This window comes from Vanellus vanellus, assembly GCF_965231255.1.
Source record: "Vanellus vanellus genome assembly, chromosome: 1".
Taxonomy (NCBI): Eukaryota; Metazoa; Chordata; class Aves; order Charadriiformes; family Charadriidae; genus Vanellus; species Vanellus vanellus.
The window spans coordinates 40,199,921-40,214,087 of NC_138905.1; the positions used below are offsets into that span (position 1 = coordinate 40,199,921).

The 14,167-nt window shown below is 43.1% G+C and overlaps 1 protein-coding gene across 1 annotated transcript in view; it reads left to right on the top strand.

Annotated features, from left to right (window-relative positions):
- Positions 1-1,912: 1,912 nt before the first annotated feature.
- The window catches only part of MYRFL (myelin regulatory factor like), a gene marked incomplete at its 5' end in the record, with an annotated part of 47,438 nt that continues 35,183 nt past the window's right edge, over positions 1,913-14,167 (top strand). Inside the window, 2 exons of the mRNA XM_082483181.1 lie at positions 1,913-1,958; positions 9,848-9,938. Of these exons, the coding sequence (XP_082339307.1) occupies positions 1,913-1,958; positions 9,848-9,938 (137 nt within the window). The remainder of the gene's footprint in view (positions 1,959-9,847; positions 9,939-14,167) is intronic.

Consider the following 14,167-nt stretch of genomic DNA (forward strand, 5'->3'; position numbering starts at 1 on the left):
GTTTAGGCTGAGCTGATTTTCTTATACTAGGGACTATAAAGATGTACCCAGTGTAGTTCAGTGGTGATGACTTTGGCTCTATTATATCAACATCTTGTAAAGACTGATTGGCTGGCTTCTGTCTTCCAAGTCCCTTCCCCGGAAGTCTTTTCTATATTTTTTTAATATAAGCTGCCTCTCATGAGAAACCTGTGTCACTGTGAGTGTCTGGGGCTTGTAAAAATTGCACAACATTTACTTCTCATGAATGTTCTTTTTCTCAGAACGTTCCTGAGTTCTTTCTGAGCTCAGAAAATGGCCTTATTCCAGAGTTCTTGACTTCACTGAAGCTGTTGTTCACAACCAAATGCCTCTGAAAGATGCTATCCTGGTTTGAGGTAAAACAGGACCAATTTTGTTCAGTAACTTTGCTTCTTAGCTGGGCCTCTTCTGACTACTGATATTGACAGCATATTGTGCAGACACTGTTCGCTCCCAGAGTGGCAAGACCTATGGTTATAGCTGATGCCCAGGTATGGTACACAGAGAGGCTCTTGCTTATACTTATGGCTATAACACCCAAGGCAGCTAACTTTGTTACTTGCCCTGTTGGAGGGTTGGAAGCAGAAAAGCATAGTGGGGTCCCAACTGCAGGGAGGAGCGAACAGGACAGGTGACCCAATCCTCGTCAACAGGGTATTCTGTCCCATCTGCCTCATGCTCAGTATAAAAGCTGAGGGATCAAAGGGTCAGCTCTATCTCTTTTTTTTTTTTTTTTTTTTTTTTTTTTTTTTTTCAATGGCCGACATCCGAGGAGGACTCTGTCTGTTCATCTGCCTTTGATCCCATTCCTGAATGCAGATCTGGAATCCGGTTCCCATCCGTCACTGAGTCCAGCCTGGGACTTCCCCAGTACCAGACAGTGTCGTGATTGTCATCCTGGGAGCTTGATATGGTTTTGTATATATTTCATTATTTCTTTTTATTTTATTATTAATATTTCATCAAAGTAGTTTAGTTCCTTCTAAACTCATAAGTCTCTTTTTCCTTCCTCTGCCTCTCTCTTTGAAGAGGGGTAGAGGGGAGCATCTGTCAGTCCCATCTGGGTTCCCCTATGTCTCCAGTAGCTAATTTGTAGCTAACCACAACAGATGCCTTCTCTCAAAATGCCTGAATATTTGTCTACCCTTTGCTTAGGGGTGACAGAATAGGGGTAATTTTCAGTGTATGAAGATCAATTTAAAGAAAGTGCAATAGGGTTTGCTACTAGCCTTAAAAGGCTTTTGTTCAATGTTCAGCTTTTCCATGTGTTTTTCAGTGTTCCCTTAGACAAACAGATTAATCTGTAATTTAGTTTTGTTAATGATAATAATAATGTAGAGGTTCTGCTTCCCTATAGTTAAACTTCTGTGAGATACATTTTTTTTTTTTTTTAGACCAGTTGGATAGTCTTGACGCTCAGGGCCTTAAATGGGATAGTACTTACGGTGAAACTGGTGATGGCTTTGCTCTTGCATTTTTGATTACTATTGCATTCATCGGTAGTATTAATTGCATCACCTGTGTGAAAGTACAGAGACAAGATAAGTAATTTTTATTGCTGCATTTTTTGCGCATGTGTAATTATGGTTAGTACTGGGACCAAAGGTCCTTGAAACAAGAGCATTAGACATACTGAACGGAAGAACTCACATCACCTTCATCTTGCCTCAAAAGCCCTGTCAGATTCTCCTTTAGGTGTAGCAGAGTTTAAGTATAGCCCTGGCTCAAGTTATGAAGGAATGAAATCAGCTGGGACCAAGTCATTGAAACCTCTGACAAAACCATGATGTGTTCCTTGGCACGGTCATAGTCATCTGGAAGAGAGACAGTGTGTTTTTCTCAGCAGAACTCTTCAAACAGTAGGAAAGCAAAACACTTCTACTGGCTTTTCATGGATGTGGTGGGAGAAAATGAGGCCTTGCAGCAGTTCTTTGAAGGTAAGAGTCAAGTTTTAAGAGAGAGTCTTAACAATTTTTGGTGGCAGCAAAAATACAGTACTTGTTTGGAGTTTGTTGAAGAAGAAAGGAAGAAAAAGAGCCCCCAAACCCCAAAAGCTCTGTTTACACAAAGCTATCGTGTAAGGCGATAATCGGAAGTCCTACAAATGGTACAGATGCACCGCAGTGCCATTTTCTTTGTGCTTGGGCCAGAAGACCAGCGGAAGGGTGGACCCAGTGGAGCCTGCAGTACTGCTGTGGCAATTGCCAGGAAGAAAAAACGAGAAGTGGCTGAGGTGTCCTTGCAATTTATCAATTCTGCAATCTTAGTGATTTTCATGAGGTTAGAGAGCTCCTTCCTTGCTCTGTTGTAACATGTCAGGTTAAAGATGGTTTTCTTTCCACTAATATTCTGAAATGGCCTGATTATAACTGGTAAAACCATAATTGTGGCAGTATCCTCGGGATCCTTCTGAGAAGTTAAACTCAGACTTTTTTTTTTTTTTGTTTAAACTCTGGCTGGGATCTGACATTCTGCCTTTTTCCCAAAGACATCTTACATTCAAGTAAGGTCCCATTTAGTCTTCTGCCTTTCTCTTACCACAAAATTTACTTTCTAATAGATTCCATAGTCAAAGTGCATTTCTCAGGCCCTGCCCTAACATGATTCAAAATGGCTGTTCAAAGGCTTACATATTTTCTACTATTTTACCAAATCTTTTCTTTCCCTTCCAATTTACACTTTATTTTTTTTTTTTAATATATATTAACCTTTCAATTCCAAGCTTTTTTTCCCCCCTCTATTTATTTTCCTTCTATTACCTGTACAGGTATTAATGTGATACTGATCTCAGAGTAACTTAGAAAACTACCTTTTCTGTTTTGGACAATGTGGATGGTTTTTGTTTCCCTGCATCTGATTCCCTTTGTGCTAAATAGTTGAATTTTTTTTTTCCTGGCACTCTGTTGGGCTAGGTGAGAGGTAGCAACACCAACTTTTGAGTTTTAATTTCAAACTAAGAAATAAAAGGTTCTCCAACATTAATCAAGAAAATGTATTTAAGCCAAGAAATTTAAATCAGTGAAGCACAATCGAGGGCTGCTACCCAGCAAATGTGTTCTTTATAGATTTTTAGCAAATTTATACCATGTTTCTTAAGTTCACTTTAAATCATGGAGATCAAAAGCTAACAAACTTGCTTGGTTTTGCTTTCAGCAACATAATGTTGTTTTTATCAAACTATTTGTTCAAGTACTGTACTGTTTAGCTGTTAATACTCAAAATAGTGTTGGACATGAATGATATAAAAAAATCTCAAAGATTTTTAGGAACTGACTTGGAAAACAGGACTCTGGGGAGTTTGGGCTTGGTTCTGTTGGCTTTTGTGACAATGATACTTTGATGGTAGAAGGTATCTCGGATATCTTAGCTGTGTGAGCTCTTTAACTGGAATTACTAATTGTGGTTCTAGAATTACTAATTCAACTCTTTAGAAAGTAGTTTGGCAGAACATCTGTCTGGGCCAACGTGAGGAGGAGAAGCCCTGTCAATTCCATTTAATTGCAGGAAAAATCAGACCTCTTGGGAGGTTATGTTCCTTCAGTAACATTGTGTGTTTCTGCTGTGTAGCACTAGAATTCGACAACGGTCTGCTGCTGCCGTGCAAGGATGCTGCTAGATGGCTGGATTTCACTCTCTGGATACGGAGATTAGATACGTGTCACGGTTACGCGAGCTAATCATGCTCTCATCCAGCACGCAGTAGTGTGTATCCCCTTGCTTTTAAACCATAGGTAAATCTGGAAAGGGAACAAGCGGATTTAAAGCAGGGTTTGCATTATTTCCAAGCAGGGGTTGGCTTCACTGAACGTTAAGGCCAGCTTTAACTGATGGCCTCTCTCCAGCTCAGCACTACAGCTTATGGCCTTGGCTTTGTAATGCCACCTCATGCGGCGAGAGCAATGAACTGCTAGGTCTAACTTGGTGGCCTCCAAAGTTAGTCACGGCAGCGCTAGAACATTGTCTTTCAAGGCTACAAAAAAGCTGAGTCCTGCAGTACCGAGTGGAGAATGCGGCTGCTGAGGAAGTCTCTCTGCTTTGTCAGTGGTTCAGGTTTGGCTTCCAAATGCATCAGCTGGCAGCCCAGCACATTTGTAGATCTGCTTTGTAAGCTTATTTGAAATTAATGGGCAAAAAGGATCCTATTTCCTCCGTTGCTTTAGTTCCTTACTGTGCATGTTTGTTTTGATGCTCATTAGTAAGATAAACTCATGTTTGCAATATTGAGAGGGAACAGCCTGAAAAAGGAGGGTTTTTTCAAGGATAACGAGATAATGTTGGGTTTCCCGTTGATCATTACTTTCAGTAGTCAGTAGACCTCTTGGATTAGATATGATGCTGACTGGGATTTGACCTTGGTTTTTCTTAAGAGTAAATGGCTTTTCTCTTGTTGTGTGGCTGTTCTTGTCTTTTTCTGTCTCGTTTCACTCCACCCACACTAGAGATTTCATCTTTGAACAGTTTTTCCTATGATTTCTCTTGAAATTAATACTTTTTAATTAAAAAAATACTTGGGTTTTTTAATCGGTGACTTCCTATTTGTCAGGTCAGAGCTCCTGACTGGCTTTTGTACCTGTCGGTGTGTAGCAGAGCAATCTCTTCTTGCTGAGATTATCAATGGGTTGAGAAAGGGAATGAAGGCTGACCTAGTTACACTGTTAAATTCAGTCTTCTCTCTTTTTTTTTTTTTGTTGTTGTTGTTGTTGGAAGGTACATTGGGGTGTCTGAAATGTGTGTGTTTGGTCTCAGTGCTCTCTGTAATCTGAAGAAGGCTCTTGGTGGAATCGCCACCTCCCTGTATACTCATGCTCCTGGAATATAATTTAGAGCTCTTAGTAAATAAATTAAGCTACAGAACAAAGATACCATTAAACACAAAAGACTTAAACCCCAAAGGTATCTCATACCATTTTGAGGATGAGAGACTGAAACAGGAAGAAAAGATGAAATGAGAAATAATTTATTAACAATAAGATTTGTTTCTCTGGAAAATGTTACTTTGGGGGAAAAGCCATCTATCCTGCCACGAGCCCCCTCCTTACCAGCTGGAGCGTTACAGGTCTGCCTGCCGCAGACTGGGGTATGTCCTGGCTGGCTGCACCTCTGCCAGCTGCAGGGGTTCTCTCCTTAACCCTCTCCTGTTGGTGGCTGCCACCTGCCTGAGGTTCAAGTCTGTAGCTTTGCTGGCCCAGCAGCTTTTATCAGTCACTCCGGGTCTGTTGCAGTCAAAATGAACTGGACTATCTTGAACAGTTTCAGTAGTGATGAGTACGGTGAGTCCTTTAGCGTGAAAGAAGTTTATGAACTATCAGCCCCCTAAGGTGAGATTTAGTGTGAGTCCATGAAGTTCGGCTGGACTTTCCACTGAGCTCATGTAGCAGAGCTCATAAAGCGCTGAGGCCTGTTTTAGTGGTCAAGTGTCTTCAGATGAAAATCGGTTAGTAATTCTCAAGCAGAAACATTTCCCTCAAGTTGGAAGGGTTTGTAGCAAATGTTACTGATTTGTCCTTTCAGCCAGCAGGCATTCAGGAGCCCTGTGTTCTGTGTGCCTTTTTCACGCCTCAAGACGTTATTTAAGGATTGTTCCCTGTATAGAAAAGCTGATGTTTTAACACAGATTTTTACTACAAATAGCTGGACTTGGCTGGGAACCTCTTGGCATCCTCTTTTAATGTCAGGAAATGATCAGTTTATTACTGATTTTTAATCAATACAAAAAGTTTGAGGGCATATTTCATCAGTTGTGGACTGAATTTATGTTTGCACCCTAACAGCCTGGTTATTTGGGTACTCCTTTGGAAAGTGGTGGCTGTGGTTCAAGCCAAATTCACAATGGCATGTGACTTTCTCTGAAGTAGTTACTCTGTTGAAGACCTAAACTCACTGCAAGGATTTTGTGGTTCACTGCCCCCCATCCTTAGATACCACTGAAAAGGAGGCAATCAATCTAAATGCGGTCGTATGTAAGGCACTATGTGCAAGTGCTGGGAGAATTAATCGAGGTCGGTAATTTAGGGATTGAGACTGCTGGCTACAGAAGTGTGGAGTGTGAAGTGAAGCTCAGGAGCCAGGTGACTGCAGCCTGAGGTCAGGAGGAAAGGAGGGGATGTCTGCCAAAGAGAGAGAGATGAAGCAAGCAACTGTCAGATTAGGAGGCTGGAGTTCAGGCTGCTCCTTGGGGGCCTGGGGCTGGGGACAGGGACAGGCTTGGTGAGAATGGACAGGAGAGCAGAAGCCAGGGGTAGAACTGGCAGGTTTTAGACTTCAGATTGAAGGAGAGATAACAACAGGATATCAAGCTTATGGTGAAATGAGGAAAATATAGTCATATGCTGCTTATGACCGCAGTCTCTGTTGTGCAAACAACTGTGTATGAAACCCCGGTCACTGTCTTGTTTCTTGGGTAGCTGGCAATCCTCTGCGCAGTGACACTCAAGTCGGATGTGTCACCTGGTGCAGACTCTTCCCAGAGACGTCTGGTCACACTGCGGTGTGGAGTGTGGACTGGGAGCAGAGATCCCTGAGCGCAAACTGATAAAGGCTGCTGACTCTGCACATCCTCTGGCAGCTCTTTGCTGGGCACACGGTCCTGCGCAGGAGGCTGTGTGTTCCCAGGGGCCTCTTGGCGGGTCTCGTCCCACCACATATGCATGGTTCTCTGCTCTTGCAGCCACCTGGTGTCCAGGGGAACGACTGGCTTGCATCCTGTCAGGGAGCAGCAAGAACAGTGAACAAACTCATGATAAACTATCAGTGTACTTAATCATCCCAAAGCCCATATCTATTAAGTACTTACTGTGATCAAATGCCTGTGAAATAGAGGCCACTATTTTAAATAAATTTGAGTGTGATCTAACAGCTCCTACTCTGCTGAAACAGATGCCAATACAGGCACATGATCACGCACAGAATCACAGAATGGTCAGGGTTGGAAGGGACCTCTGGAGATCATCTAGTCCAAACCCTCTGCCCAGGCAGGTTCACCTACAGCAGGTTGCACGGGACAGCATCCAGGCGGGTTTGGAATGGCTCCAGAGTGGGAGACTCCACAACCTCTCTTGGCAGCCTGTGCCAGTGCTCTGCCACCCTCAAAGAAAAATGATGCCACAGACTAGGAAAGGACATTCAGAAAGGAAGAGAGAAGATTGTTAAAGTTCTACAGGGGGGCCAAATGCACGGGCCCCTCTGTGCAGCTGTATTGCGAAGCTTTCATTAGTGGTGGCGTGTCTTCCTGGTGTGCTTCCTTCCGCTCCCAGCACAGAGTTACTTATTCCTTCCTTCTCCTCCTACCCATTTAACTGTTTATGCAAAGTGGAGAGATTGAGGGGATGATACATACTGCTGTTATCATCACTTAGCAACAGAGCTGATCTCTGGACTGTGGGACGCCCGTATTATAGGCCCGGTCCTTCTTTGATTGATAGCTGTACTTCAAAAGAGCTTGTTTCTGACCTTGATCAAAATGAGGCATTCTTGGTTTTGTGGTACAGGAAAAACACTTTGTGTCTGACCTCTAGCCCCATGTTAACACCAAGATTATATCATCATAGGGAGGTGATTCTGCTCCTCTACTCTACTCTGGTGAGATCCCCCCTGGAGTACTGAGTCCAGCTCTGGAGCCCCCAGCATAGGAAAGACATGGTCCTGTTGGAGCAGGTCCAGAGGAGGGCCACAAAGATGATAGCACCTCTCCTATGAAGACAGGCTGAGAGAGCTGGGGTTGTTCAGCCTGGAGAAGAGAAGGCTCCGGTGAGACCTTATTGCAGCCTTCCAGTATCTAAAGGGGGCCTATAGGAGAGCTGGGGAAGGACTTTTTACTAGGGCATGTAGTTATAGGATGAGGGGGAATGGCTTCAAACTGGAAGAGAGGAGATTTAGATTAGATATTAGGAAGAAATTTTTCACTCTGAGGGTGGTGAGGCACTGGAACCGGTTGCCCAGAGAAGTTGTGGAAGCCCCATCCCTGGAGGTGTTTAAGGCCAGGCTCGATGGGGCTTTGAGCAACCTGGTCTAGTGGGTGGTGTCCCTGCCTATGGCAGGGGGGTTGGAACTCAATGATTTTCAAGGTCCCTTCCAGTCTAAGCCATTCTATGATTCTGCATGAAGACCAAGCAATTTGATCAGGAGGAACAGATGGATAAAAGGAAGAGAAGGTGATCGAATCATTTTCCTGTGGACTACATTAGCAAAGGGAGAAGTGTCTGAGATTCAAGGGGGCATATCCTAAATTCAGAAGAACAAATGAAGACCAAAAAATGAGAATCCAATGAGTTTGAGGAAGGCTGCTAAGGAAACCCAGTCTCTTTTGTACTCTCAAGCTATTTTTGCAAAGTGCTTTGCTGCTACTTCAAGACTTTTCATGTTACAACTTTGCTGAGGCAAGTAAGTATGTGGCAGCTACTGAATCTGTCCTCCTCTGATGTGTGGAGGACAGGTTTGTGTTCAACGCCGATATACTGGGATGCAAGGATGCAAGTAGTGCACCTGCAAGTTGCTGTCTCACAGTGAAAGGCAGCCAAAATTAAGACCGCAGCAGTGATAAGCAAATGATGCCTAGATTAATCTGTGATCATAAAGCAGTTCAGGAGATGTTTATTAGCAATGCGAATTTACGCATTTAGACAGACACATGGGGAATTCCTGTGCAAGGTGGTGGAAGTGGATTTTTAGATGCTGCTTGCAGTTAAGTAATGTCTGAACACTGGATCAAGAAGGAATCACACCAGACAGAGACATCAGGGAAAGAACTGAAGAAATGTTACAGTGTGACTTCTTACCATGCATCTTACCACGCGTCTGCTGCTAGTACGGTGAGCAGACAATAAAAGCACCAACTGTGGTTACTGCTTCTGTGCTCAGTGACAGGGATTAACCTTTTGCCTTCTCCCACTCTGCTGCAGAGCAGAGGCAAAATGGTCGGTGTCGGCCGCTTGGGGCTGAGCCAGGCAGCTTGGGATTTGTAGGCTAGTCCATTTCATCTCGTGTAGCAGTGGGACAGAGCCACGCACTGGAGAGAGCAGTAACTTAAAGGTCCTTATCTTGTTTGCTTTCCGACTGGCCACACCTGTGTTTATGGCAGGCTTGCTGCAGAGGTGGGGAGCCTACAAAGCAGTTCTGTTTGGTTTTTTTTAGAGAGTTCCGGCTGACTTTCTACAAAAGTTGTCATGAATTCCAGAGACCTTATAATCATAAAATCTGTTTATAGCCTTCAGTTACCAAGCAACAAAGGACAAAGTACTGAACCTTTCTATTCACTAATACATTTAACAAGTTAGTGGGCTGTTTTTTTCAGGGAGAATAAAAGGAAGTCACCAAACATTTTTAAAGCTTTATTTTTGCTTGCTTTAAGCTCAGGATGGCGGATTTTTAAATTGCGTGTTTCAGAAACTTATTTGCAGTACTAATGCAGAAAGAGGATCTGCGTGTGATGATGTCTGAGCTTTGACCAAACCACCTGTTTTGATCCCAGTGTAAAAGAGGATGAAGTTAGCTTCAACCCCCCTTTTGCCAGTTGCAGACTGGGGCCCTTCACCCCCTTGCTGTGGCAATTCAGTGAAGCCTTAACGCCATGCATGGACTGGGGTTTGCCTGGTGCTGCTGTGTCACCTTCATCTTTCCCCACACATCCCCTTTTACTCTGCATTTCCTGTCACCCTTTCTCCCAGACTGACTAAACCAGAAGCGTAACCCACCTGTTACACACAAGACAGGATGGATTTGGTTTTCCTTTGTGCAGGAGAGCAGGCAGCGTTACTCAGTCTGAAGTACTGATGATTCCCTCCAAATTGTACTCTCATAACCTCTGTCTTTTTGACATTTTTAATTTTAGGGCAAGATGTCCATGGAGCCTTGGAGAATCCCATGGTGGATACAAGTATGCTGGAAGAATTCATCAGTAGTGACGCAGAGTTTGGAACTTTGTAAGTATTACAGCAACAGGTAATGCCTCTCCTTAGCGGCATCTCTTAAATTGTTTCCATTAGTGCCATGATAAAATCTGAATGCAACAGTCAGACCTGAAATCTAAGTTTCAAGAGAACTGTGACTCTTTTGGTATTGTTACTTGAAGCTGTATAAGAAGACTTGAAAAAATGAATTACAGACAGTAATGGAAATAGGGTTGTCTTGTTCAACAGAATGAATGATAATGAAGTCTGGGATAATTCACAACCGTTATGCTAATTGTGGCACTAAATGCAAAGCTGTTATTTTAACATTCCTGTAAGTGCGAGTTTAGTGTTTATGTACAGAATAAGTGATATAAGGGAGACTAATGTATAATAAATTGAGAGAGTAATGTAAACCTCCCAGTTTGAGGGAAGCAGCACGACTGTTTTCATCCTAATGCTTCATTCAGAACAGAGGAACTGTCCATTAATCTCTTGTGAGACTAAGAGATATAAAGGGTACATAATGCAAAGGTCATGGTCAAGGGTGGAAAGTTAAGCAGCACAGATCTATCAAAGACTTCAAACCCAAATCTTTCATTTAGACAACTGTTGTTCAACACAAAATATCAATAATGGGCTGAAACTTGCACTTGCCAAGAAGCAGAGCAAGAGGGTATGTTTTAAAAATAATTAAATATGGGATTTTTCATTCTGGACACACTCAGCAGCACACACATTTACTTAGTGGGCTAAATAGGCTTCTACCCGCTCTAAATCATGAATAATTAATTGATTCTCTCTCTGCCCATGCTATAAAAGTAAAGAAGAATGAAGAGGTTGTTGTATATAAATATAGATAACCTTTATTTTTAGAGTGACTAAACACAGTGCAGGTTAAACAGATTATTGAAGTCCTCTATAACAACTTTAAAATATTATTCTTTTGCTTTTATACACAAAACATAGCAGAAATATAAATGTGTATATATATATGCTATTATGTAGCTTAGGTATGTTAGATATTCTAGTTGCAGTGCTACTAAGTATTTACATGCCAAGAAAATAATCTGGAGGCTCAGCAGGATTTTACACTGATACTACAGTAATACTTCATTAATTATGGATTAAGAAGAACATTTACTGGATCATTAGATCTCTAAAAGTAAATTTATGAAGTATCTGTCTGTATTGCAGACTATTTGTGCATAAACAGAATAGAATCTCATAAAGGAACTTGCCAAAACATGTCAAAGGAGAAAAATATTAAAAGCCTTCATATATATATATATAATGCAAATCAACCCAACAGCACGAGCAATATTGAAAGCAGATTGCAATGAAAAGGGTGCTGTTACCACCAAGGTCTTGGGTGCATCTGGAAGTGTCCATTAAAGATGGTCTTGCATCAGACAGGCCATACATTTAGTCTCCTCTAACACCACATGTGAAACACCATGTGATTTCCTCATCTTTTCCTACAGTAATAGCTTACACTTGAGTGGTGAAAAGAGAACAAGGGTTGCCATGTCCTTTGCTAAATAGGCACTTAATTGATATACTATATCTGTAATACAGAATCATTTCAACCACAGAATATTTTTTCCTCAAAAAACACAATACCAGTTTCACTAAAGTTCTAACTTGCAGGAATATCCCTACTACCTCTGTACTTCATGAATACTTTCTCCTAGAAAGTGTCTGCCTCTGTATTTTACTGAAAAACCCTAACTTAAAGCAGAAATCGAGCACCCAAGGCAGTGTTTGAAACTAGGAACATGAACCGAATGTGTAGAAGGGCAGTTTTAGACTTTTATGGATGTATTTTTTTAAATTTTACAAAGCATATTTAGCATTCAGTAGCTATGGATCAAGTATCCCAGAGAAAAATAAAAAAAAGCAAATGTTTACTAACTCTCTATTCAAAGTTGAAAATAATGTTTAGATCAGTACACATGGTATTTAAAAGCAACAGAAAATTTGATTTGAAGGAAATTAAAGATTATTCTAATGTTTTTAGATTTATTTTTAAGAGTAATTATGTAGCGGAAGCTAATGCAAAATGCAGGGTTGTGGATGTGGCATGTTAGAAAACCCATAGCGATACCATTATGAAATACACAAGAACATGTCAAAAGTAATAGGCTGTGACCAAAAATGAAACTGTTCTCTCTCATGCCATCCAAACTCAGAAATACAAAACCTGATGTAGAAACAGCAGAATGAAAATCAGGTGATGGATATTTTCCACAGATGCTTGAAAATATTTGCTGAGTATGTGGGAACACACGTGTTTTCTGAATATGAAGGTGTAAGCAATTTTATTTTATTCAACTTCTGCTAGAACACTGGGCCTTAGTGAAGGAGGTGTGCCTTGTTAAATTTCTGTCATCCTTCCTCTGCTCTAGCATTTTTAGCCGAACATGCGTATTAAGCACCAGTCTTTCAGGTAGTGCTTCAGAGCAGTGTTTGAGCCTACAATTCATAGGAATACCTGAAAGGGTTAAGAGTCTATTTCTTGAACCTCCATCTATTCCTAATGTAATAGAGGAACCCTCTGTAGTTCCTTTAAATGGCAGCAAGATGGCATAGGATTTTTCTCTCCCATAAGCTGCTTTGCAAGCACCATCATGGACTGAAAAACTGCCCTCAACTGACTGGAGACAGAAGCATTGGCTCTCTGTAGTGGTCTGCTGTTGACTTAGGGTGCTCCTATTTTCAGTGCAGAAGAAATTAAGTGGTTTTGCTACATAGTGTGGGAATATCTGCTTGTTGCTGTGACCTACTCGTGAAGGACTTGGCCTAGCTTAAACTATGGAGCAGTTCCAGACACACTGTCTGACAGCAGAAACGCTCTAAGTGTAAAAGCAAAACAGTATCACAGGAAGATATAATACAATATAATCAAGCATATGTACCAAACAGTAAATAATCAAGAATCTTCTTTCAAACATCAGACATGAGAATGGGCTGAGCTGTTGGAGACAAGCTGAGAGCAAAGCTTGTGCTGTCAGCTGTACACAAGGAAACACTTCCTGCCTGAAAATCAGGAGAAAGCTGCACGGTAAAATGCAGGCTAGCATGTTCTCGTACAGCGCAGTGTGCCTGAAATTCTTTAGAAAGGAATCACGTGAGGTCGCATTTTCAGTGATTTACTTGTTTCAGTAACAAAACGTGGTGAATGCTAAAAATCACAGAGCACACTTATGTTTTCCTTTCCACGATGAGCTCTCCAAGCATGGGTGTTAAATTTTTCCTGCTTGGCTATGGGGTTTGGCAAAGGGGTGGGCGGCTGTGAATCGCATGGAATTTCTTGGTTCCCAGCCAGGATTCCTTTGTCACACCTCCAGCCCCTGGCTCTCCCATACCTTCCCATCCCATGCCTCTGCACCTGCTTCCTGTGATGGGGGAGCTGAAGGTGCTGTGCCATGCAGAGACATTGCCACACCAGGGTGTTCCTCCTGTGCAGTGCTGATTGTCAACAACCCTGAGCTGTGGCGGAGGTGGCACTGCTTCCCAATTCATAACTGGGAACTGGGAAGTGAGCCTCTTGCTTATGGAGCTGTACGTGGCCCAGCTCTGCCGGACTCTGGCATGAATGCGTTACGCCACAGGTGTTTTCACGGCAGGTGACGTGGGAGCTGTTGGGTGATGGTACTATGTGGGCTGCTGCATGGGTCTGCGCTTCCTGAGAATCCTTTGTCGTGGGCAAGAGAGCCTAGACTCAAGAAATTTTTAATTTGTTACCAATTAACACAACCTTTTGATCACTGGCTTGCGTATTGAGAAAAAAAGAATATAGACAATTAAACACTTAGGGGAAACATTCCTTCCCCCTGCCTTTTCGAGGCTCAATTTAAACCGAGCGCTTCTCCGTCCTCCCCGCTCCCCTTGTCGCCGCTGCTCCTCACGCCCGCTCCCTCCCACTGCCACCGCCGGCGGTGGTGGTGGGGCGGTGCGTAACGGCTTCTCTTTCCCTCTCCTCGCTCCTTACTCGTTTTCCTCGGCTCCGGCGCGGGTGGCTCCCGGCCCGCAGTCCCCTGGGGGTGTCCTCCCTTCGGCGTGGCTGATCTCCTGAGGCACGCAGCCCGGGCAGGAGCGCTCCCCCTCCCGGTCGCTGGCCGCCTCAGCGCCGCGGCCGCCCTGCCTGGCAGCGGCCGGTGGCTCGCGCCGCTGCCGGCGCCGCTGATTGGCTGGCTGAGGCTGTGGCGGGCGATGGGCGGCGGGGCGGAGGCGGCTGGGAGCGGGACGCGGCCGCCCCT